The 24,047-nt window shown below is 40.1% G+C and overlaps 2 protein-coding genes across 8 annotated transcripts in view; both read left to right on the top strand.

Moving 5' to 3' along the window:
- The window catches only part of PTBP3 (polypyrimidine tract binding protein 3), a 49,041-nt gene extending 48,381 nt beyond the window's left edge, over positions 1–660 (top strand). The window contains exon 15 of the mRNA XM_032097014.1: positions 12–660. Coding sequence (XP_031952905.1) covers positions 12–48 — 37 coding nt within the window. The 3' untranslated portion in view covers positions 49–660. The remainder of the gene's footprint in view (positions 1–11) is intronic.
- A 2,731-nt stretch (positions 661–3,391) lies between these two features.
- SUSD1 (sushi domain containing 1) overlaps positions 3,392–24,047 on the top strand; it is a 46,840-nt gene continuing 26,184 nt past the window's right edge. Inside the window, exons 1-8 of one of the 7 annotated variants that reach the window (XM_032097007.1) lie at positions 3,392–3,486; positions 9,793–9,924; positions 11,400–11,555; positions 12,200–12,352; positions 13,689–13,865; positions 15,802–15,981; positions 17,955–18,134; positions 23,480–23,574. In XM_032097007.1, the coding sequence (XP_031952898.1) occupies positions 3,462–3,486; positions 9,793–9,924; positions 11,400–11,555; positions 12,200–12,352; positions 13,689–13,865; positions 15,802–15,981; positions 17,955–18,134; positions 23,480–23,574 (1,098 nt within the window). In that variant the 5' untranslated portion in view covers positions 3,392–3,461. Of the gene's footprint in view, positions 3,487–7,643; positions 7,936–9,792; positions 9,925–11,399; positions 11,556–12,199; positions 12,353–13,688; positions 13,866–15,801; positions 15,982–17,954; positions 18,135–23,479; positions 23,575–24,047 lie in introns of those variants that run through there. The other 6 variants (XR_004237644.1, XR_004237643.1, XM_032097009.1 and 3 more) reach the window with 6 other exon arrangements.

Below are 24,047 nucleotides of genomic sequence, written 5' to 3'. Positions count from 1 at the left end.
CCCTCCTCCAGTTCTCTCCTATGGCCAAATTGTCCAAAAGCAGTGTGAGATTTCATAGCAGCAGTGCAGTACATCCAGCAAAATGTCATTTCTGTATATGCAGAATTTGACTCATCTGGTCATCAGATTTGAAGTATTTTGTGGATTGTGTAACTAAGGTTCCCCATTTTGAAAATTAGTTTTCCTATTTAAGGTCACAATAAATTTCTGAAAACAGTTTGCTACCCAAGTAGTCTCTTCTATGACATCTATTAACTGAAAGTGCTTTCTACACTTTTCTTCGTACATTATGTTTGGTTGGGTGACATGCTCTTTTCCTTTTTGTGTGTATGTTCTCATTATAACTGAACAGCTTAAAATTCTGTCTTGCTGAGTCTTTAATTATCTTGTCAAAAGCATACAGGGTTTACACTGTTGCTCTTTGTTTTTCAACAAGTTTATCCTCTTTCTCAGAGCTTTCATTGGTCTATCCAGATACTGAAGTGAAGATTTTTGACAGCAGACCTCTCCTGATCAACTCCATCATTGTTGAGTGTGTTTGTTTCAACAGTAGATGACTATGCATTATGCTATTAGAGCATAAGATCTTTCAATGTTAATTCAACCACACAGATATGAACGTTAATAAATGACACCACACTTCTTGATGCTAAGACTTGATATGGTATAAGTGTCTTTTTTTCTGCTCTGGTTTGGCATTGCTGGCTACAGCCTGCCTGACACAAGATGGCCTGAGTTAATTTCTCCTTCAGGCCATGCTATATATGCTTGTAAGATTCCCAAAGAACTTACCGGAACTCTCTGTGGAGATCTTTATTCCCCAGTCAGTGCAGAACTATGCTGCTTGGGTGAAGTTGTTCAGTCACTGTGTACCTCTAGCTTTTACACAAACTGCTTATTCTGCAGTTTAGATTCTCCCAATTTTATATTGTGGGAAGATTGCATTTTTCATTTATTTTCTTTTTTATGTGTATGATTTTAATCAAGGCCCTTCAAAAATATTTTCAGGTCATTGTTGCCACTCACCAGCAGGAAAATAGACAAGGGAGAGATTACTTTTGAAGGGCCTGACCATAAGATGTTAGCAGCAGCATCCTGTCTTGCCTGGGATATCTCACTCACTTACTGTCTCATGAAATCTAACAGAAAAATTGCTGATAACTTTGCAGATCATTGCCTAGAAACACTGGACTTGATTAAGATGCTGAATATAACTTTGGGAATCCTGATGACTAATCTTGATTTTGTCTCTTTCAAAAGAGTCTAAACAACCACACTTCTAAACTGACATACACACATCTTCTCACTCTCCAAATGATGGGGCTGTACCTTCAGCCAAATTTTAAAACAATTTCTGGTGTACAGCTGGTTGTACATCAAATGGGTATAAAATAAAAAAATCTGTAGTTGTAATTGGGCAGTGGATTCATGTAGCACATAGCAAGAAAAAAATTCTCAGCCTCATGCAGGCCTAAATGGTCAGTCGTCATTCAGTTCTCACAGGCTTAAGTTATTTGAATGTCAAGTTTTTCTGCTGCTTAGAGAGTTCATGAGCCAGTGGTGTCCTTGTGGCCAAGCAGACCCATGGTATCCTGGTTACATGGAGAGGAGCATTGCCAGCAGGTCCAGGGAGGTGGTCCTGCCCCTCTGCTTAGCCCTGGTGAGGCCTCACCTGCAGTGCTGTGTCCAGTTCTGGGCTCCCCAGTAAAAGAGAGACAAAAGAGAGTGTCCAGCAGAGAACTATGAAGATGATTAAGGGACTGGAGCATCTTTCATATGAGGAAAGGCTGAGGGAGCTGGGCCTGTTCAGCCTTGAGAAGAGACGACTGAGAGGGGACCCCATCAGTGTCTATGAGTATCTGAAGGGAGGTGTCAAGAGAATGGAGCCAGGCTCTTCTCCGTGATGCCCAGAAATAGGACAAAAGGCAGAAACTGATGCACAGAAGTTCCACCTGAACATGAGGATGGACTTCCTTACTGTGTGAGTGACAGTGCACTGGAACAGATTGCCCAGAGAGGTTGTGGAGTTTCCCTCCCTGGAAATAGTCAAGAACCATCTGGATGGAATCTTGTGCCATGTGCTCTCCGATAACCCTACATGAGCAGGGAAGTTGTACCAGTGGTCCCTTCTAACAATTCCCATTCTGTGGTTCTGTGATTGTAAGATAAACTTGATTTCTTGCAGATACTATTTGAAGATAAATACGGCTTTCAGCTTTGCAATTCAAATGAAAAAGAAAATAAAAAGACTAGGTGACCTTTTATTTCTATATAAATACCAGTCTTAAGTCTTTATTACAATTTATAACAATGCAGAAATGCCATCACCCAGGGTGTATTTCTCCTCTGATTGCCAGTAAATGTAGAAATAATAGAGTTATACCTAATTTAATTTTCCAAGATCAAAGAGCAGAGCTTTTGCTGGTTTTGTGACAAAACAAAAGCACTCTCTTTTTTTACGCCAATGAATGCATAATTTTATGAATCTGAAATCCAGCTCATGCTGCTGGCTTTGTATTTCCAGGGTCTAAAAATACAGTAATTTAAGGTACTTTCTAATTGAGATAAAAACAGCTACTTTAAACTTGATAAACAGCATGTGAAAGTTTAATTGCTTACAGAACAACTCAGCGAGTGAAGGTTGAGGTATTTACTATGAAAAGTATGGTTATTAGATTCCCTTTTCTTTCCCACTACAAAGTGTTGATGCAAATATGAGATTGCCTGGTGACAAAATACAATTGGTCCATAGAGAAAGATGCCATGGCAGAAGAATCCCCAGCTGCCTGAACAGCTTCAGAATGGTTTGGTTTATTATCTCTGGTCACAGAACCACAGAATGGTTGGGGTTGGAAGGGATCTCTGGAGATCGTCTGATTCAACTTTCCTGCTAAAGCAGGTTCACAGGAACCCATAAGACACAAGTATGGAATTTATCTTCATAGATAATATAATTTGACAAGTTGCCATGTTTCCCATCTAGTATTTTTAGACTCACTTTTACACTTACCTTGCCCAAAAATACTGCAAAGCTGATGGTCAGAGAAGAATAATACAAGGATAATACTGTAGTCAGTGGGATTTGGTTTTTTCCATGTACTTACCAAATAAATTATCATTCATTTTTGCCTTACTGATAAGTTGTTCTAAAATTTTATACAGCTGCAATAGAAAGGCCAACACCCCTGTGGGTGAGCTTGGGGAGCCTGGGAAAGAAGAAAACCTGAGTCTTGTTGCCAAGTTCCTTCTCTTCAGATTTTAGCATACATTCTAGGATCTGAAAGGTAAAGATGTCTGTTCATCTACATGGAGCTAAAAAAATCACATTACTTTTTATTTGTTCATTTATTTATTTTTTTAAAACGTATGAAGGGTGTCGAGGTCTGTGAGCCCTTGGCACAAGAGCCATCTGCACTCCCTTGGAGGAAAGAGGTCTGAGGCCAAGAAGATCTTCCCCAGAGATGAGCAACCTTCCTCTGGGTCATGGTGAGAAACTGAACCACCCCCAGCATGCCTTGTTTCCATATGGTAATAGCCTGTACCCAGTTGGCCACTTGGTTTCTACCCCACCCCCTGCCTTTCCCATAAAAGCCCGATGTTTGTGCCCCTTAGAGGGAGTTCTTGTCCCTGGCCTCCCCTTCACAGAGGCTGCTGGACAATAAAATCTACCCCTGTGGAACTGCTATACGAGGCTCCTGTCTCTCTATCCCAAGTTTGCCTTGGGTGATTTCACAAAGAGCTGAATCACAAGAGCTGGAATCACTTGTAGCAGAGAAGTTGCTACACTTGCTGACATCACCTGCGGCCCAGGGAAGCCTGCTGCCACTGCCCCTGGCAGAGGTGTTCTTTGCAGGACGCTCTCTCTAGGAGGGTCATGGCACACTGATGCTGACCAGCATCGGACCTCCTGCGATAGAAGGGGAGGCTGTTACTGTTCTTTTCTGAACTTTTCCTTTATGCCTCTCTGCCTCTTTCCTCTTAACTATGATCTTAGGTCAGCACAGCCCTCAAAATAATGGCACAGCATGAAACAGTCAGAAGCAATGGCTATCAGCAGTGTCCTTAGATCACATTCCTGACAACACTAGGACACTGCCCTATAAACTGACATGCACTAAGTTATTGTGGTTTAAAAAGTTCTAAAAACTGGGGTAGACTGCAGTGGCGTGCAAGCTTCTACCACAGGTTATGTTGCACCATACACACTTACGTAGGAATACTATCCCAGTTGCACATCTAAGTGGAAGGGAGAAGTGAAGAGACGCAGAGAGGGGTTATCTTATCAAAGCTCCCAGTGGGTTTGTGGCAAAGCCCAGTTTGGTCTCCTATGCTAAAACCCACAGATAGCAGCCCTTTTGCTCTGGAGAGCTGCTTTTCTGATTAGCAGCAACTGTCAGCAGGCTTTATCACCTACTATGCCCTTGTTATGAGATGTACAGGGCATGCTCCGATGTATGTTACATCTAAGGCGTATCCTCTAGGCAAATTGTATAGAAGCATTCAGTATTTAAGGTTCAAATTCAGGTATCCAACGCTTTTGCAGAAATCTCATTTACTTTTTCATCTTTACTTCATCTGCTAGAAGCTGAGACAGTGGCATAGGCACCCTAAGAGTACAGACAGAAATAATGCGAACAGCTTGAGTGATAACATTTCCTTAACCAAAAAAAAAAAAAAAAAACCAAAAAAAAAAAAACATACAAGAGACTGCTTTACTTCTGCACAATATTTGCTGAAGCATTTTCAACAGAAACTGAAGAGGGTCAGCCAATTTTTTCTGATTTGACAATTGCTGTTGCTTATTCTGGGAACTAAGTGGGTGACCAGAAACCAGTTATTAATTTGATTAATTTAAAATAGGTAAGAGAGGCAGAATTCAGATAGAAGGAATCTTCCATCAAGCTGTACTTACTCTTTTCATTGCCAGTTGGAAAGAAGTGCTTGGTAGCAAGCTGTTCAAGAATGTAACTGCACTATGAATAGCTGAGTGATCTGTTAACAAGGATGAAATACATTTATTCACTCTGGCTGAAGATATTTGCTGTGTTTTTAAAAATGTGTTTGCTGAAAGAGCTATTAGTATCAAATATTTTGTCTTCATGTGTCAAAATAAGCAGTGTGATTTATGCCAAAAATCCTTAGGAGAAAAAAAAGAGATTTAGATGACATGGTGATATTCATTGTCTGCAAAGGACACAGAACAAATACAGATGGCTGAGGATTAGTTTAATCCAGCTTGCCTTTCTGATTTTCAATTACTGGCATTTAGACACTTGCAAGCTAAAAATGCACAGGAAACTTCCAAGCATCTCTGGATTAATTCAGTTACTTTGACCATCACAACTATTTTCTCTTCACAAAGAAGAGAAATTGAAGCAAATACTGACTGGTACATACATCTTCTGGATAATTTAATGTTAGGGACGAAGGAAACACTGTAATTATGAAAGAGGTTTCCTTTAGGTTTAACAAGGAAAAGATTAAAAATTTTATTCTATCCAGAACAAAAAATACAGGTAGATGTTAGTCTGTATTTTCATTAGAGAGATTTTTATATGACACAAGCAAGATTTGCCCAAGATATTAAGGATCAGCATGTTGGGACACTAATCTGTCTTACCCTCCTGAATCTTTACTTATCTTTCTATGTAAATTAGCTAGGACTTGGGCAGGTGACCTCAGGGCAGAAGTGATCTGTGATTAATCTCAGTGGTAGATTCAAACCTGAAGTACTGGAAGAGATTGTTTGGGAATGCTGTGAATTCTACATCACTGTCAGCATAAGGAGCAAGTTAGACAAGTATGTCAGGAATCATAGAGTTGACCTTGTTGTAGAGCAGAAAACAGAACAAATGACCTCTCAACATCTTTTGACATTTATTTCTTAAGACCATGCATTAAATTTAAAATAGCCTTTGTGTGTAGTTTAATAATTTGGTTCTGAAGTATATCTTATATAGCAATTAATTGTCTGAGATATGATAGACTGGAACATAACAAGGACATTAGTTCCATTCTATGTCCTGTACTTTTTTCAGCTGATACACATCCTTGTTACTTTCCTTAAATAATATTTCTATTACAATTTTTAATTTGTTCTCTTTATAAATATGATGTATTTCTTCAGGCTTCATGCCAAAAATATTTTCCTGTTTGCTGTGTGAGGTGTTTATAATTACAAAAAGTTGCTTCCACTACTTTTTATGAAAGGAACGGTAGAAATCGAAGTGATTAGTAGGTCTGCTACACACTGGGCTGCCAAGGAAGAGGAACATTGTAATTTCCAAACCATTTTAATATGTTGTACAGAACACTTGCTATCTGAACCATTCCTTATAATGGTAAGCTACTTACCACCACTGAGAATGCATGCTTCCATTTTCAATAATTTTAAGGGAGAAATTTGCAGTAATGACATCTGTAGTGTGTTCTTCCAAAAGCAGGATGACTTGCAATGTAACTGGCTGCTGCCAGAATCTGGTCAAGATGAGTAAGTGTAACAGAAGCTGGTTAAAAGTGTATGCATGCTTAAGTAGGCAGAGGAGTAATTTAAAAAAAAAAAAAAAAAAAAAAAAAAAAAAAAAAAAGGCACCAAAACCGGTAAGAGAGCAACTTATGTAAATAAATCAATAAAGTTGATAATTTGGTGAAACTGGGTTCTGCTTCCCTTGAAGTCAGACACAGATAGTTTTGAGTTTGTTGTTATAATACACCAGTAAAAGATCATGCTATGTCACTTAAGTGCAGTGGTGATGGAGGACTGGGCTGAGTTAGTGTTCAAGGGCATTAATGAAAAGCCACCAGAGCACGTGAGCAAAACTTCTTCAGGGAGCTCATTAGAGGTATCAAATGTGCCTAATTCTACTTTTGTGTTAGGCTTCCCTGATTCATCACCTTGGCACTCCTCTATTGTGGTAACTGGGCAACTGTGTTTGCCGATAAAAAGTAGTTTATGCAGCTTCCTACGATGCAGGCTCACGGACACGAATGAGGACTACGGGCGCTAGAGCTATTACTACTCTTCTTTCTGCAGCAGAAAACCCGAGGTTTGGGGATTCACCTGAGCGGCGGCTAAGGCCTGCAGTGAGAAAGCCTTAATTTATTTCAAGCATCACGGGCTGGCGGTGTACGGCTGCACCAGTTTCGTACATCGTAGGACTGATGCGCCAACTTGGCGCCGGGGCGCAGGAGGCGCCGTGCGGGGACGCAGCTGCGATGCCGTCCCCTCGGGGACACACCGAGCGCTCCCGGGGCCGGTGCTGCTCGGTGCCGCTCCGTGCTGCTCGGTGCCGTTTTCCGGGGGCGGCACAGCTCCCGCGTACAAACAGGTGTGTCTTTCAGCCGCTCTTCCGTGGAATCATAAATAACCCTACCCTCCGTTTCTCCCCCCGCCCTCGGGCTATGGACAGCAGCAGCCCTTATCAGCCTTGCCACCTGCCTGGCCGGGCAGAGGCGGTGTCCCGGGGAAGGAAAGGGGTTGTGCCAGGAAAGAGAGGAAAAAGAAAAAAAAAGGAAAATAATAATAATAATAGTAATTAAAAAAAAAAAAAAAAAAAAAAAAAAAAAAAAAAAAAAGAAAGAAGAACAGAGAGGGTTTTGCGGACAGTGGGGCCGGGAAGGAAAGGGGCCTCGCTGAGGGCGAAAGCCGGGGGGGCCGAGGGCGCGGCGGAGGCGATAAGGGTGTCCCGCCCGCCGGGAGACAGCGGCAGCCGCCCTCAGTCCGGGCCGCGGGCTCTGCCCTACCCTCGGGCTCTGCCCTGTCCGCGGCTCCCCTCCCTCCCTCCGCCCCCAGGGACGATGCAGAGGCCCCGGGGCTGTGCGGCACCGAGGGGCGCGGCGGGAACATGAGCTCGGCGGGCGGCCGGGCCCCCGGGCCGCTCCTGCTGCTGCTGCTGCTGCTGCCGGCGCTGCCGCGGTGCGCGGGGCGGCGGCGGGGTAAGTGCGACCGGGCCGGGGGACTGCGAGCTGGGCGTCAAGCGCCCGCCGGTGGTGGCCGGACAGCCCTTGGTGGTGGTGGCAGAGGCAGCCCGAGGTGATGATGGTGGAGGCAGCCCACGCTGGTGGCAGAGCATTCCTTGGTGGTGGTGTTGGGGACAGACCGTGCTGGTGGTGCCGAAGCATCCCATGGTGATGATGGCGAAGCATCATCCCATTGTGATGGTGGCGGAGCAGCCCGTAGTGGTGGTGATGGAGGTCCCCGTGGCGTTGGTGGCGGAGGTGTCTCCTCGACACCTGCTGACGGCAGTGGTGGCAGCGACCCCGTGTCCTGCCGGGCTGAGAAGGCCTTGCCATGGCAGGAGCCGCAACTGAGGAAGCGCATGCGTAGGACCACAACAGTGAGGTGACCGTAGTGCTGGCATAATAAATTGTATGTTGTGAAGGACAAATAAATCATAAAGTTTCAGCTATAGTAGTAAGGGGAGGCAGGGGATGGAAACACTTTTTTTAATCTCCTGAAGCATCAGTCTGAGGAGGATACTCCCCTATCTTATCAGAGGATTGAGGTATCACGAGAAAGTTCTCTCTATGGCTGTTTGTAAATTTAATTTTCTGATCTATGTTGGCTGCCATTGCATGCTGACAGTTTTTGTTTCCTGTTCTTATCCGAAACACACACACACACAAATATATAAAAACATGGATAATTAGGAGTAGGAATCGATGATGCTTCCCATAGGCTAGGGCACTCATAAATGCGCTGTGAGTAAAACTGAAACCCTGTGCATGTGGAAGAGCAGGTTTACCACAGTGATAAATTTGTTGCCTAAAAACAGCTAGAGTGTTCAGCTGCCTTCTTCATCCAGTTACAGTTATGTATTCAGGCATTGTAGAGTCGTCAAAATTTTGTCAGAGATGTTAAACATACAGTGATGTTAGTACTCTTATCCGTTTAAGCTATCTTAGAAAAGTAAAAAATTCCATACTTCTGTGTCAAGCGCCATGAGACATCAGCTTGTGCAGTATTAGTTCTTTCTTTTAAAATGTAAAAACATGTAGGCATATGCATGCTTTGTCTACATTAAACCCATCCATTTTGACGTTTGTCATTTGGAAGGCGAGGGTATGTGTGATAACAAGGAGAGCTTACCAAAAAAATTGAGGAAAGTGAACAAAATGCCCTGACAATATGAGTACAAAGAGGAGAATAAATTTATGTTTTATCATAATTTCATGTATATTTGCAGCCTTGTCAGATTATAGTAAATTAGTTTATATGTTGTATGCTTCTAAACCACTTTTAATAAAAATTAATTTCTAAAATTACTTTACGTAATTTTACTCCTGGCAGTATTCACAACATTCTTATGAATAACATTTTTACCATATACATGTGGATGACATATGATACAAAGAGATTGATAAGTATCCCAAATGTCTATGTGTAAATAATAGGAAAAAACCCAACAAAACAGAAGAAACAAAAATAAAGACAAAAGAGAAACAAATGGATATGGACAAAAGATTAATAATATTGCATAGAGCTACTTATTATATGCCTTCTAAACCCTTCTGACTGTTGAAAAGCTCTTTTCCTTGTTGTCAGAGAAGAGAAGGATGGACAAAAATGCTCAGTGTAGTTACTTGTTTAATGTTCTCTGTTCAGTTTTCATCTTTAGTCTTTTAATACAATAGCTGTGGTTTTCCTCTAAGTTTGAAAATGAGGTGGGAGGAGGTAGTAGTCTATTCTGTGTTTTAATCTGGATTTTATCTCTACTTTAAATTCTCTGCCAGTTGCCCTACCATGCCACCTGTAAGGTACTTAAAAAAAAATGTGTCTTTTTGTCCTTAAAGGTATTGTGAACAGATCAGTTCCTGATGTCTGTGCAACTTGCCACATTCATGCAACGTGTCAGCAAAGTGGAGGAAAAAGTGTTTGTATCTGCAATTATGGATTTGTAGGCAATGGAAGAACCCACTGTCAAGGTAGGCTGCCTGTCTATGAAATGGAAAGAAACTCTGTAAATTCCTAAAGTGCTCTTTTTCAAGTAATGTTAATGAATTCTTCAAAGCATGCTAAAATCTTTGTTGTTTCCTGGCAGAATTTCCCAAACATAGAATATGTGTGGATTGTTTTTTCTTACCAAAAGACTTCTACATGTTCAGAAATGTTGTTTAACATTGTTTTGTTACTGTGCCTGATAGTGTCCTTCTAAGACCATCTCATACATGATGAATCAATGTGAATCAAAGAACAATGTCAAATGCTGTGTCTCAGTGTATGTAATAGCTTACCGGTGCTTAAAGGGGGTGGTCCTTCACCGGTGATCTTTTCCTCTCCATCTCTTACCCTTCTTTCACAAAGCACTGGAAGCTGCTGGCCCCTGCACAGAGTTCAGCTCTCTCATTGTAGGAAAAACATAGAATCACAGAATGCTTTAAGTTGAAAGGGACCTTAAAAAATCACACAATTCCAACCCCCTTGCCATGGCCAGGGACAGCTTCCACTAGAGCAAGTTGCTCAGAGCTCCATCCAAGCTGACCTTGGACACTTTCAGTCATGGGGCATTGGGGCATCCACTACTTCTCTGGGCAACCTGTTCCAGTGCCTCACTACCCCTACAATGAAGAATTTCTTCATAATACCAAATCTAAACCCACCCTCTTTCAGTTTGAAACAATTCCGCCTTGTCCTATCACTACACGGTGTTGTCCAAAGTCCCTCTCCAGCTTTCTTGTAAGTCCTCTTTAGGTACTGGAAGGCCACAATAATGGCTTCTCAGAGCCTTCTCTTTTCTAGACTCAGAAATCCCCAACCATTTCAGCCTTTCCTTGTGGGAGAGGTGCTCCAGCCCCCACTCATCTTCATGGCCTCCACTGGATTTGCCTCAGCAGGGCCATGTCCTTCCTGTGCTGGGACCCCACAGCTGGATGCAGTGTTCCAGGTGGGGTCTCACCAGAGCAGAACAGAGGGGCAGAATCCCCTCCCTTCGCTGCTGCCCACGCTGCTTTGGATGCAGCCCAGGACACATTTGGCTTTCTGGGCTGTGGGTGCTCATGGCTGGGTCATGCCCAGCCTCTCATCCACCACCACCCCCAAGTCCTTCTCACAGGGCTCTCTTGATCTATTCTCCACCCAGACTGTGCTTGGGATTGTCCCCACCCAGGTGTTCCATGAAATGCATGTCATAAGGAAGAGCAGAAGGAGAGAGCAGGGTCCTCTGGTTTCAGCAGCTCTTGGACTCTTAGATCAACTTAAGCTGTGTCACAAAACTGTACTCTCATTTTTATCCAGGGACAACAATTTCTGTTGGTCTTCAGCTTACTAGCAGTGTTTACATCCCATATAATTTATAAAGGAAATCAGTAAGGAGAAGTCTGGTTACTTGAGCATGAGTGAGGAGAGGAGGATACCCCACTTTTCTTAATCTCTCTCTGATGTTTTTTAAATGTACTGACAGATAAAGATGAATGCCAGATTGGAGCCAGCAAAATCTGTGGAAATCATACACTGTGTCATAATACACATGGAAGTTTTTACTGTGTTTGCCTTGATGGATATCGAGCCTCCAACAACAACAAGACATTTATTCCCAATGATGGCACGAACTGTACAGGTAGACATCACAAAGAATCCTGAGCATGATGAATTCAAAACCTAATTTTCTACTGCACAGATATTTATTTTTTTTCCCATCACTGTAGAATTTATTTTCTAACACTACATTAGAGAACTTTCTGTTGTCAATGCACTCGTTTGACATCCAGGTTCGTAACAGCTATGAATTAGTTCCATTTTGAATTCTGCTATGTCACAAATCATTGTTTCACAGTCTCATTCAAACAATGATCTTTTCAGAAGCAGCAGCAGCAGCTAGATTAAAGAAATAGGATGATTCCCCAGAATGTAATATTTGTGTTTAGTGTACTCAGTTCCTTGCTAAAGTGATGATCTGTTGTAACTGTTCAAGATATGTGCAAATACAGGATTTTTCTGGAATTGTTTGAGCAGAAGATAATATTGGAAGCTATTTGTCAAGTAAACCAGCAATAATTCTAAAGATAGCTAGCTACAAAATTGCAACAATCCTCTTTCCAGATGCTTGAAGATGAGACAATGATAAGCTCCTTTGTTATCCCAGAAGAGCCGTGAGATGCTGGGTAGAACTCTTCATGGAAGAGTTAAGCTTGGGCCCTATATTAATTACCTAAAACAAAAAAACCTGTTATGAAGTGATTCTATTTTCCCCTGAATTTTTAGATATAGATGAATGTGAGGAATCTGGGCTGTGTGGTCACAATGCAAGATGTGTGAATACTCAAGGAAGCTACATGTGTTACTGCAATGATGGTTATAAATTAGAAAATGGAGAGCGTTCTTTTCATCAAGATGGAAACATAGTTTCATGCAAAGGTGAGAGTCTTTGGATGCTGTTTTTGCTAGCAGACAAAAACATGTGTTGCACCATAGTGTAGTGCCTGTTCTGGCCTGCACTTCTCCAGGGCAGAAACCCTGTGTCTGGACTTTGCTTGCTGTATGATTTTTTTTTTTTCTCCTCTTGTATTTGGTTTGTCCCAGTGATGTCAGGATCCTAGAGTTAACACCAGATATTCCTTCAGGTTCTCAGCTGTGCTTCAGAGGTGCAGGGTCCGAGAGGCTTATAATGCTATGAAAGTAACATAGTTACTTTCTGAGTGAAAAGGAAGTGTGTTGTAATCCAGTTGTTTATATAATCACACTGCATAAAGGGGAAGAGAAGAGCGACTAAATAGCTCATAAGAGAGGTTAATTGAATGAAACAAGCCTAGGGGAGAGGAATAATAAAATAACAATTCAGCAATTTATTACATACTGTGCCTCCTGCATAAATTAATGGTTCAGTTTATGTTGCCATAACAAAAAAACCTCAACCAAACCCATGTTTTCAATTTGAAAATCTGTCTTTAGTGTCAGTTTTCACAGATGCAAACTGCTAGCAGTGTAGGCTGTAGATATCAGAGTATGTAATGAACTCAGGTGTCCCAGGTGGAAGGAGCTGTCTAGATTATATTCAGCTTTTATTTCCGATTTATTGCCAGAACCATCAGTAAAGCTCACAGCCTGTAATTGCTCAGTTTTTCCGACTGGAGTGCTCCACTTTGTTTGCCAGAATTGCTGATAACCCTGCTTCTTATCTCACTGACTTGCCTCTCTATATTCTGTGGTGAAGTAGAGTGTCTGTACCGATTGTATTTCTTGCAGAGTTGCACAGGGGAGCCCTGTCCAAGCAGATGTGCTGGAGGAGTGGAGCTTTTGTATGCAGGCTGTTTCAATGAGATGAAGGATTTGAGGGGCAGAACATTTCTTTTCAATTTATCTGCTGAAAAGTGCTTCACTTTGCTCATCCACAGGGAAATAAAGCTGTGCATTGGGACCTGAAACTTTCCTCTGATGCTGAAGTATCATTCAGCCATTGCTGTAACAAGACTGGCCCATGCAAAGCAACATCACATTGCAGTGTCTCATCTTGGTGTTGTGAATGGCTCCAGCTGTATGTTAGTAAAGGTGTAGCTCAATAACTGCTTCCCTGTATTCCTCCAACTGTGGCCGGGACAATTCTTCAACTTTAATATTCTACCTCTTTGGCAACCCCTCAGATTCATCAGAACAGGTGTATTTTGTGATGTGACCATCTAGTTCAGCTAATTTTAAAGTGGTCAAGTGTTGTGATTTATGTACTATGAAATCTTTTAACCCAGTCTCTTTGCAGAAATCGGATGTGGCTCCCCTCCTGAAATGAAGCACGGCTACGTTGTGGGGAACTACAGCTTGCTACCAGGAAGTGCAGTTCATTATGAGTGTCAAGAAGGGTTTTACAGCAGCGAAGGAAAGTTCTCATACTGCACTGCAAATGAAACTTGGGAACCTGCCACTTTAAGCTGTAAAGGTGAAAAGAGTCTTAAATCTTTCTTAAATTCTTCATTATGGGGGTTTATGCATGGGAAGTGTGTTTGTGAAGATAGTAGACTGTTTTCACAATCTGAAGGAAATTTTTTTCAAGATCTGGTTATTTGCAAAAAAAAAAAAGAAGAAAATAAAAGGACATGTTATTATTTACCTTTTTCTTTAGTGTAGTGATATTTTTGATGCTGGTCCCTGAATGTGAACTGAGGCCTACAAAACTAGATTTCTTTAGCATTTCATAGGAAAGGCCACTGAGTTGGAAGGCATCACTGACCTCTCATGAAAACATCAATTTTCCTCACATTTTGTGAAGTTTTTTCTAAAGATTTACTGTAGATGCAAAAGAGAGGCATCATAGCACTCCTCATCTCTGGCCAGTCATCGTGGTTTTAATAGCATTTGTGCATGAACAAACACTTTCACATCTCTGAAGAGTTAAGTTTCCTGTGACTGTTGTTAAAACATACACTTGCCTTGGTGTTCTAATCATCCATTTTGTGGCAATATTACTGTTTACAAGTTCAGGGTTCTTTTTGTCTTCCTGTGAGTAGTTAGAAAATTCTGTATATTAGTTAAATGGTACTTGAACCGCTAGATAACAGAACATACACTGTATATAACAACTCTACAGGGGAGAATTGTCATCCTGGAAATTGTCACTTAGTGAGAAGAGTTCTTTCTCTCTTTCTCTTTCTCTGAAATGACAAAAGTCATTGGTTTCTAATTATTTCCCTTTCTCTATTTTTTTTTTCTCTGAGAATGGACAGAAATGGAACATTTATGGGAAGTGAATAAATTAAAATAAGGGTGCTAAAACAATGTGTCTGGGAAAGGTAAAATATTAACTATCACTAGAAATTCATAAGAAAGAAAAGATAATACTATTTTAAAACAATGAAAGTAACAATTTTCTCCACAAAAATAAATAAAGGACAATGAATTTGAAAACACAAAAGGGAGTGCCCAGAGTCTCAAGAAGCCCCTAGAGAAAGCTTGTGGAATGCAATTAGTGCGAGTTGTTGATATATATATTTTTGTTAATATTTTTCGGAAGTTGCTTTTTCATGTGATTTTTAAAATTTCTGCAATCAAACAGTAGGTCAGCTTAGAGTTTCTTTGCACATCTCTTGTTGTTAATTGAAAGAAAATACATGATACACCAAGAAACAGCCAAAAGTCTGAAATGTCAAACTTATTTTCCCTTTGTATTGCGAGCTCTTTTCCTGGTTTTCAATTAGGACTTCCCTTTTTTGTAAAACCAGCAAATCTGATTTTTTTTTAATACTAGTAACTGTACCTTTAACAAATCTTCTTTTTGCGTGTGTGTGCTACTTGACTTCTTTGATTAAGCATTTGTCAATGACAACTCAGCATGTTTGTGAGTAGAGCAACCATTACAGTGTATTTTGAATATCTTGCCTTAACAGGAAACTTTTGTGGTGTATGTTGTAACGTTTTCTGTGGTTTTGCATTTACATAGTTTTTGTACAGTTTTTAAAGTTCTGCTTTCTAAAGGCAGTTTCTGCTCATCTGCCCTCCTCAGGGTGCTGCTCATTGCAAATGGTATAGAAAAAGCTTATCTGATGTAATCAGGTTTGTAAAAGCAGGGGAATCTTTAAAGATTCCGAACAAAACTAGGATTTTTTTGTGTACCAGCAACTAGACTGAGGAGGGAGTCACAGATTTAGCATGCCATGAGAAAGGCAGAAAGGTGTCCTTTCATTTGGAAGCAGATCTTTGGAGTTGCTACAGCACTGTCAGTCACAGTGGGAATATTGCAGAGGATCTGAGGAAGTGCTGTATTACTACAGGAGGAGAGTGTTAGCTGGTAAAGATGAAAGAAATGCTTATGGGAGCAGCTGTCATTGCTCCTGCTGGTTGATGAACAAGTCTACCTTCCTCTTCCTTCATGTCCTCAGGTGTGGACTGTGGGGTTCCACCTTCTGTTTCGAACGCTCACCCTACATCTGTAAGTGGGACCACGTACAGAAGTGAAGTTACTTACGACTGTGCTCGTGGTTACCTGATGGCAGGCAGCAGTCACACTGCAGTCTGCAATGCCAAAGGACAGTGGGATGGCCCTGATTTGGTGTGCAAAGGTAAATAAAGTCTGCCTTCAGATTTATTTAGCATAAATACCATTTAAGTCACTGTTATAAATATCAGTCGTTCTCTTTGGGCATTCAGTTTGTACAATCTTTTGGCATAGAAAGTTCAGTCACAAAACAAAAACCATATGTTGAACAGGGTTTTTTTCATCTGTGTTGCTAATGAAGTTGCAATAAATTGTTAAAAGTTAACATTCCAAGAACATAATCCCAATGCATGTCAGGCATTGGGATTACCATGAGATGAAAATACAGCCTAAACTGCTGACGTTTTTCTAGTTCAATATCTATTCTACTTTTCTGGTAGCAGCTGAAGACACTATCAGAAACCAAAGTGCTATTTGTCATTAACATCCCTTCAAAATTCCCATATTTGGACAGTTTCCAGTTGCAAACTATGATTGCTCAAGCATTCTACTGTTATTTCAGATGAGTCAAGTCTCTCATAGTGCTATGATTTGGAAGAATGTAGCCTAAAGAGTTCCTCAATAAGATGAAACACAGAAGCACATTTTTTAAAAAACTCATTTTTTTAATCTTAAATTCATATTCTTAATTAGGAGACCTAAGGATAATTACATTATTTAGTCGGTTTTCACATTTGCACAGCTTCACTTTTCTATTTGTTGGGTGATCGATACCTTTTCAGCTTGATCCACCAGGGTCAAGCTTTCAGTTTATTGCAATCAAATGTAGTAATTCTTTTGAGTGCTCAATTTGTATGTTATAACCAGTCTCTACTTATAGAGTGACCTTTAATATTCTTGTTCTGGGTCATGAGTCTAAGTAGGAGGCTTGCAGTGTTACACTGAAATGGGCTTCTGCATTTCGATCTGTTGCAGAACAGCCGTGGGCAGGTAGCTGGAACAGCACAAGTTTTTGTGTCTCGTCACATACTGTCCTTCTATGAGTTAAGCATATGCTGGTGTGTGCATTAGTTGTTCCAAGGCTTGTTATGATGGTTTGTAATAGATGCATTCATACACATTGGGGTATGAAAAGGAAGGTGGTCATGATGGTGGATGTATTGCCCCTTGCAATACCTATGTTTAATTTTTCCTGTAAAGGTTGTAAAGATCGTGATTCTATAAGCTTTTGTTTTTTCTTCTTTGCTTTCCTTATTTTGAGTAGAATTTCAGAATAACTTAAAATTATTAAATTGTTTTAAAAGAACTTGTTTTCTCCATATAAGATTTAATGAGGGTAAGATTTTAATTCTTATGTGTTTGCTTCTTACAACTGAAGTGGTGAAGAATCTTTTATTGAGGTATAATGTTCATTGTGGATTTAAAAGCATATTTTACCCTAAATAATATTGTTCCATCTATTTGATCTTCACTTTTTATTCTTTTTGTTCCCTGTTTTTATTATGAAGCCCCTGAAAACTGAGCAGATGAATTAAATTATAAATTCATTATTCCAGCTTTCTAATTATCTGTAAAGTGGTTTGAATAATCAATCAAATTCTCCCTCAGAATTGCTCATTTGTCTTGTCTGTAGCAGCTTCTTTTTTCAAACCTCGAACTAAATACACTGACAAAGGAACATAACCTTCCTGATGCTGTTCTTTCACGACACTCCTTGGACCATGTGTCTTTTTTAATATCTACTGTTACTAATGGTAGGTAAAATAAAGGAATAAATAGCATGTGGAGGATAAGAGAGTGTTGTGGGAAGATAGATCTATTCCTAAAAATTTTCCTTAAGATCCTTGCTCTCCATTCCTAATCAGGTCACTTCGTTTTATTTACGGGTCGCCTTGTAGGATAAATGCCCTACCCTGCTGGAAAGTCTCCAGTCACAAAATTTGGGGTTCTGATAAACTGGCCTGACTTCTAGAAATCTCTAAGAAGTGGAAAAAATTGAAGTGTAACTTGCTGGGACAGTTCATCCCTCCATCTTAAACACTTCGATATGTCTTGCCTGTTTTCAAGGTTTCATTTTCCTATTTTTCTCTGTTCCAGAAATAGACTGTGGCAAACCTTTGCTGATTCCACACACAAAAATGACCTGGGACAACTCTACCACTCTATGGAGCAGAGTGTACTATCAGTGTCAAGAAGGATATTATTTCAACGGAGACAGGAATTTTTCAGAATGCACAATAGATCAGTCATGGGAGAATATTACATATGTATGCAAAGGTAAATATTACTGTAAAAAGTTGCTGTTTAAATTGAAGTTTCATTAGTTTGTCATTCCCGTTCAGAAGTTAGGAACAGGAGAAAGAATGCAAGAAATCCCCTTCTAATTTATGATGTAGGGTATGTGGTGGTACTTTTGGATGGAAAGGTCACAGAAGAGAATGTTAACAATATGGCAGCTTCTACTGGATGTCGCAGATCTTTCTATAGCTGTCTTGCTTTTTATCTCAAATAGAAGGAGACTAATGGGACAGGAGTTTTATTGCTTCACCAAGAGCCTTCAACTAGAAGCCCATGGAGTGTCACCAGAGGGGCAGAAGGCATTTACCAATATTTTCTTATGAATCTAATACTGTGAAGTGCACTCCACTGAAAGTAGCGACAATTGAATTCAAAGCCCTGTCTCTCTCTCTCTCTTTTGTAGTTTGTTTGTTTTTTGTTCTTTTCTCATAATGACTGAAGCAAAATCTGTTAATGGTTGCCTTTCCAGCCTAGATCTAGTTGTCTGAATTTCATTCCAGAATTATTTTCTTATTAAAGAATGAGTCTTGAGAAGGGAGAGCTATAATAAAGGTGTTGTCATACTGTGTGCTTGGAAACAGGATGTACTGCCTTTTTATTAACAGCAACAACTAGCAGATGTTTTGGACTATGACTGTTGTGCTCTTTAGTGTTCTTCTGTGTCCTGTGGAAGAGCTGTCTACCACTGTCCATCTCTAGTTTTTAAGAAGCAGTGCTGTCTTTTGCAGAAGATAGTGTTCATTTAGCTTTGAAACATCCTCATGGTTTTCAATAAGACTGGAAATCTGTCCTTGACTGCTGCCACTTCACTTCACACAGACTTACTGCATGAGGCCTCTCTTCCCTCACTTGACTTCTTGAGCATTTACAGAGAATATAAAACAGGTGGCATCAAATAAAATAGGTATGCAGAAAAGCCGTTCTCTCAGCTGTTGTAGTGCCCAAGTGGAAATGGAACTGCTGTTGTCCGAAGTCATGATTCATATTTCATTTAGGAAATTCACATTATGTAAATTGGTTTTGAAGCCAACATCGTGTAGGGTGACTAAGTTAGTCAGGTCTGTCAGTCTTTGCAGTGCCAAGAGTTGTTTTGAGTGCTCTGAAGCATTGAAGGGCCTGAACATGCAGACTGCACTCATACGATTACCGTGGATTTCAGCAAGAGCTTTGCCAGATTCCAGCACTAGCTGCTGGATCAGAGGGCCAAAAAAGTAAGTTATGGTCAAATAGAATGGGAAGAAAAAACTTACAAAAATAGCCTAACTAGTCCAGACTCCTTTAAAGGAAAATTAATCATCAGCAGGAAGTTATTACAAAATCTTGCATTTTCTTGACTTCTACATTTTTCATACTTGCTAGAGATAACAAATTGCTTTAAAATTAAATTAAATTTCTGTTTTGGCAATGATGTCTTTGTGAAGTACATGTTCTTAATAGTGTAATTGTGTATAATTAATCAGTAACTCCCATTAAAATGAGACAAAATTATGTACCATTCTGAAATAATTTATGATAGAAGTTGTAAAACCAATTGTCTTTTCTTGCTGCCTGAAAAACTCTATTAGAAATAAGGCAGTTAACAGAATATCCTCAGGAAATTCTCTGACAATTAGTTTCTTCATTTCTTAGGAAGTGATTGCTATGGAATGCCCTTTATTTGCATTGTTTGGTGCATTGTCTATTGGGATATATTATTAGTAGGGAGTTTAAATGTTAAAAATATCTTTACAAAGTTATTTTTACTTGTGATGCTGGTTGGATTTCCTTAATCAGTAAGGTGAGGCAATAGTCAGCTGGATTACAGTCTTTCTTACCAGCCTCTGACTTACATAATGAGGAGACTGAAGTGCAGAGAACAGCCAGCAGTTAAAATACTTTCTGTCTAATGTGCTCAGTGTGTGAACTTGGACATCCTGTGTAGCTGGTCCTCACAGAACTTCTTTCATTGGGGAGTAAAAGTGCTTGGTTTCCCAGAATCTCAGAACAGTTAATATTGGAAGTGACCTCTGGATATCACCCAGTTCAATCTCCCTGCCAAGGCAGGGTCACCTAGAACAGGTGACACAGGAACACGTCCAAGTGGGTTTGGAATATTTTCATGCTTCCCTGAGCAGCCTGTTCCAGTGGTCCGCCACCCTCAGTGTAAAGAAGTTCTTCCTCATGTCGAGGTGGAACTTCTGTGTTTTAGTTTATGGCCTTTGTTCCTTGTCCTGTCTCCACTGAAAAGAGTCTGGCAGCATCCTCTTGGCATCCATCATTGAGATATTTTCATTTATTTAATTGAAAAAATATGGTCTGTATAAGTAGCAGATGGCATTTGTAGCATCATTCACCACTTACAGAATTGAACAGGCAAAAATATACAAAGAAATCTAATACCTGGGATTTTTCTTTCCACTAAATGGCTAGTATGTGGGGGGATAGGTGGCAAGAGCTCTGTAATTGAACTTGCTTGTGTGGATTCTCTTTTAGCTACTTGCTGAAGATAAATGTCAGAGTGGAGCTGATTCTATCTGATTCTATCTGCTTAAAAAGGTTGATATCTTTGAATTTCTTAACATAATTTCTCCCCCTCTGACACTCACTGTTGCTGTTGAAACTCTTTGTTTTTTGGGGTTTTTTTGCATTCTACCATTTGTGTTGTGTTTACCAGCACCTGTCTTTCCTGGCTGCCAACAGCCAGGTGCTGTTTGTATCTCTCTATCCTGTCCCAAGTCTGCCTTTCTCTATTTGACTCCTCCAGGATTTTTTTCCACCTTTCACCCCTGGCCTCCAGGTATTTATTTGCATGTTGTTTCTAGGACACTTTCTCTTATGATGGGAAAAAGGTTATGAAGGTAACCTGAAGGTCAGTGGGGTAGCAGTGAACTTCACTTGCTTTGGTTAATCACAAATTAAAATTTATAGTGCTGAGGTATGGGCAAATGGAGGGTCTTTGCTTCTCCTATTTTATTTGTGAGTTTGAGTGTAAGCTGTTGATCAAAATCAGATACATTTAAGACCTGGATGCTACTGTCTGCTTCTGTGTGTTTCACAAAGCAAGCTGCCAAGCTCTGGAAGTCACTCTCGCTGTTAGATTTCACAGTAGAAGTAATGTTTCAAGGAACGTGTCTCCCTCTAGTTGCAGAATATTTTTTTCAAAGAAACCTTTGTGCTGCTATTGGATAATATGTGTATGCTACTGGGATTAATGTTAAACCAAGCCCTTTCTGTATATTGGTTATCCAAACAAAGATTGTGAGATCAGCTGGAGTAAAGGAGAAAAAGCAGTCTCCTCAGAAAATCCAAGACTTTGTTGTGGTAATTGTTCTGTACAGGTTTTCATGCTCTTTCACTCACATCCATTTAAAGTGGAAACTTCTGAGAAAAGGTCTGACAGCTATTCTGTGAATTTATGGACATTGCCCGGTGGCCTTGACCTCAAAGATCAGAAAGCATAACAAAAAATGGATGTAGTTACAGAAAAATAAATGCTACTAGTTCTGTCTTCCTTGTTCTGAGGAGGCCACTGTAAAACATTTCTTTCCTTGCCTAAATACCCAGCACAACCCCTTTTGTTGTTTGCTGTTTTGTTTTCCTTTTTTTTCAGTTGTATTTTATAAACTCATAAGTCAAGTTGCAGGTTTTCTTGCTGAGAAGTTTTGCAGATTACTCCCTCTCTTGTTCCCCTGCCGCCTCCTTGTTATGCATTTTAATTCAGATCTCATGGATATGGAAACATTTTCCCTCTGTCTTTGAGTCCTTTTTGCCATCCACTCTTTTAATGAAAGTGTGTCTGATTTAAAGAATACAACAACTGAACATAATCTTTTGCTTTGTGTTGGTACAGAAGCCTTAGACTGCAGAGGTTTTGGGCAGTACCGTGAAACAGATAACGATAAGAATAGGCAGCACTTAAATACAATTAATTACACACCCATTTGTAAGAAATTTGTTTTAGAGGACACGCAGATTAATCTCTTTCTTCTGTCCTGGAAACATGGAAGCTTTCAACAGCATTTCCATATTTAATGAATGTGGAATGGAAGAGTTAAAATCAGTTGGGAGATGAACTGGTCTAATGAGTGAGGCATCTGTTTGTTGAATATGTGGAGAGGAATATAACGTTAGAAAAGTTTTATGGCAGTTCTAATAATCAAAGAAAAAGAAAGAAAAACTGCTGCAAAATACATTTGCAGTTATGTTGTAGTTCTAAATAGCTGCTTATGCTAGAAACTCTCAATATACTGATTTATTTTAGTGGCAGCTTGATGCCCACATGTGACAAGGGGGCCCCTGTGAGATGGCAATGAAGCTTATATACAGAAGAAGAGTACCCTGACCTGTGCTTGCTTTTACGGTCAAACAATATATCAGCTATTTCGTGAATATTTCCTGAAGTATCTACCAATGCTGTCATATAAATACCTCTCAATTTCTCAGCAGCTAGTAGGCGTTTTTCAGCTTAGAATCTATATGAGGTTGAGGTTTGTATGACCTTGGTCATGTAGCAAATGTAGTAAGAAAATAAGGTAGTACGACAAAGGAATGACAATTTGAAGGCTGGTGAAGGAAAGGAGTAAACACATTCACTATCAATCTGAGTTCTGACCAGAAGGAGCTTTCTTCTTAGCCCTGTGAGAATGCCTCCTTATCTTGTCATATGAGAGCAACTGCGCTATGTCTAATGACAGCAGTGAGAGAGCTGCTGAAAAAAAAGAGTGGATGAGTTGATCTTCCTAGCTGTGCTTTTTCTTTGAGGTGCAAGCCTACGCCTGTAAGTGTGTAAATTAACACAGGTATATTGAGGGATGTGTCTCTGGTTGCTACAACTGTACTTCCTACATGCTTAGTTCTGTGGGCTCCATTGTCTTAATATAGTGTTCGTTTTGAAAAGTGTTCTGCTGTGTTATTTAATTTTCTATATTATACAACAACAAAAAATATCAACACCTTTTAAAAACCAACCCAAGTAAATAATGAACCAAAACAGTCATTCAGCTACAAATAAACTCTTTTCCAGTCTAATACAGAAGCTTTCTTAGAAGCTTCATGGGTCAGTTTATGTAATGCTGACTGTATGCTTAAGGACTTCACAGTCTTTAGCTCAGGACATGCTTCTTCACTTAGCCTGTTATTTTAAGTTTAGTAGCCAACACAGTTAAGAGAGCGCTTTCTACCTAACATGTGCTTACTTTTTTTGTTTTTTCCTGTTTGGACAAAAAAGCAAATAAAAAAAAACCCAAGACCAAACCACAGGAAAAGTAAGAAATAAGCAATTGCTCCTAACATAAGATTTGCATGAGAAGTAATGATTTTTTCTGTGTTAATGTTTTTGCTCACAGAGGAGGAATTATTCAGTAATTTCTCCATATTCAATGAAACATGTGTGAGGTGGCAAAGGAAAACCGGAAGACTGGGAATGCAGGAAACATACACAGTAAGTAGGGCAGTAATGGAAGTATTTGAGGTTGAGAGTAGCTTTGTCCTGGTTATATCTGCTGATTCAGCAGTGAATATTTGTTTTGTGGGTTTTGTTTGTATGGTAGTTTGTCTTGATCTTCCCAGTGAAACACCTAGAAACCCAGAGGTGACTAACTGGGTTAGGAAAGAAGAAAATTCCTGTTCTAAAGGCAGCTGAAAAGCTCAAAAGCTTTGGCGTCTCATTCCAGTAAATCACCTAAATACCTGCTCGAATCTGTCAGAGGTTGCAGCATAAGTTTATGTTTTAGTGAAGTTCCATTGAAGAGCTCAAGCTCACATTGCCACAGAAAACACTGCAAACTTGGGCTCTGTCCCTGTCTGTGACAAGCATCTCAAGTGAGCAGTGTATCCCTTGCAGATACTGGATATAAGATGCGAGGTATATTGGAATAGTGTGCCTTGCTCAAAAGGTTCAACCAAAGTATACAT

The sequence above is a fragment of the Corvus moneduloides genome, chromosome Z (genome assembly GCF_009650955.1).
Source record: "Corvus moneduloides isolate bCorMon1 chromosome Z, bCorMon1.pri, whole genome shotgun sequence".
Classification (NCBI taxonomy): domain Eukaryota; kingdom Metazoa; phylum Chordata; class Aves; order Passeriformes; family Corvidae; genus Corvus; species Corvus moneduloides.
Note: the sequence above shows the minus strand (reverse complement) of the source record. Positions and strands in the feature narration are given on the sequence as shown.